Below are 1,458 nucleotides of genomic sequence, written 5' to 3' on the forward strand. Positions count from 1 at the left end.
AACGTTTTCATAGCTACAAAATATCCACCTTAAGGTCATTAAAAATACAATTGAGACTAATAAACAGCTTCCGGCACACCTGTTAATAACATGAACATGAGGATCACTTGACGTTTCTCAAGTGGTGGGCATTCGAGAGAAGTGATCTAAAATGGCTTGTGAAGACTAATAAAGAGCTTCAGGTACAACACTGGGTAGTAGGTAATACTTTGTAAAAAGTAAAAAATGAGAAACAAACAAAACTCACAGCAAATGCATCCTATCAACGTTAGACTAAAGCAATCAGAGACTCACCACATACAACTAAACAATCTGAGTTTTCAATCTCCATGAAAAACGCTGAGCCAAAGATGTAGAGCAGCTCTTCAACGGTTTGTCTCACAATTGCTGTAGCAGTAACTCTAAAATGTCTACCCCAACCGGTTACTATATCAATCCCTGCAGGGCGGAACCTGAGACTAACATCTGCTTACGGAACCAAGCAAACGTCTTTTTTACAGTCCGTTTGACAATACATGGAGATTAAGCTAGTAGTTGCTGCTCTTCTCTCTTTATACATCATGGAAAATGCTTTTTTCTTCTGCAACTTCTTAAACAGATCCGACCTATTCTTTTAAGTAAACAGAGGAAGAACGCCAAGCATTTATTCCTTGGCACTGGAAGAAAACTAAGAAAGAAAACTCATTATATAGGTTGAAATTTCTTAGCTTGTACATGTTTAAGTATATCTTAGCTTGTACATGCTTAAGTATCTTAGGTCTTACCGGTCCTTGTCGTTGTTCAACGCAATCACGCAAAGCCAATCACGGAGATTGTACTTTCTCAAATATATCTGGTCAGATACTTGGAAGTTCCTCAAAATGAAAATCGTGATGTACCATTTGGAGAGGTTGGGAGCGGTGATGACGATAACGGTGATCTTGCCTTTGTCTCTCTCGCATAATGGAAACGGTGTCACTAAGAGTTCCGGCTTGGCGCCGACTTTGATTTGTTCCTGAAGAAACTTCTCAAGCGTGGAGAAATCCATGTTCGTATCATCAGCTGGTTTAGAGCAATCAATAACAAAAACCACTCACTTGACTTAACGGCCACTCCTCGAGCATGCACACGACAATTTGTAACTCTAGCTGAAATGCAAAAATTGTCAAGTTAGTGGAAGATTAGAGAAAATAGTATCCTAATTTCGATCCTGACATAATCTTAATATCACCGTTTAGTAGCAAATTTATTTAAAAATTACCAATTCTCTTGGTGACAATAGTTGTGATAAGAATATAAGATCTAGATACTCATCACTGTTTATTAGTTAAAGTGTTCGCTCCAAATTCAGGCATCAAATATGCTTGGCTCACACTCAATCTATAAAACAAAGAAGACAGAGAAAAGTTAGAAACCCAAGAACATCCATATCCATGCAAAGCTAAACAGCAAAAAAGAACTTTCTGCGTCTTTTTTTTT

General features: G+C 37.8%; 1 protein-coding gene across 3 annotated transcripts; it reads right to left on the minus strand.

The window, feature by feature from the left end:
* Positions 1–152: 152 nt before the first annotated feature.
* Positions 153–1,449, minus strand: LOC106321746 (60S ribosomal protein L22-3-like). Of its 3 annotated transcripts, none has more exons than XR_001266124.1 (3): positions 1,241–1,449; positions 765–1,127; positions 153–656 (listed from the first exon to the last, which is right to left on the minus strand). XR_001266124.1 is itself a non-coding variant. In XM_013759988.1 (3 exons), the coding sequence occupies exons 2-3, from the start codon at positions 1,025–1,027 to the stop codon at positions 470–472; spliced, it is 399 nt and encodes a 132-aa protein (XP_013615442.1). In that variant the 5' UTR covers positions 1,028–1,127; positions 1,241–1,449; the 3' UTR covers positions 153–469. The 3 variants fall into 3 exon arrangements, 1 of the variants encoding a protein (XP_013615442.1); XR_001266123.1 differs by having other exon boundaries at positions 153–667; XM_013759988.1 differs by having other exon boundaries at positions 153–605.
* Between the last annotated feature and the right edge of the window lie 9 nt (positions 1,450–1,458).

The sequence above is a fragment of the Brassica oleracea genome, unplaced genomic scaffold, assembly GCF_000695525.1.
Source record: "Brassica oleracea var. oleracea cultivar TO1000 unplaced genomic scaffold, BOL UnpScaffold02820, whole genome shotgun sequence".
Taxonomy (NCBI): Eukaryota; Viridiplantae; Streptophyta; class Magnoliopsida; order Brassicales; family Brassicaceae; genus Brassica; species Brassica oleracea.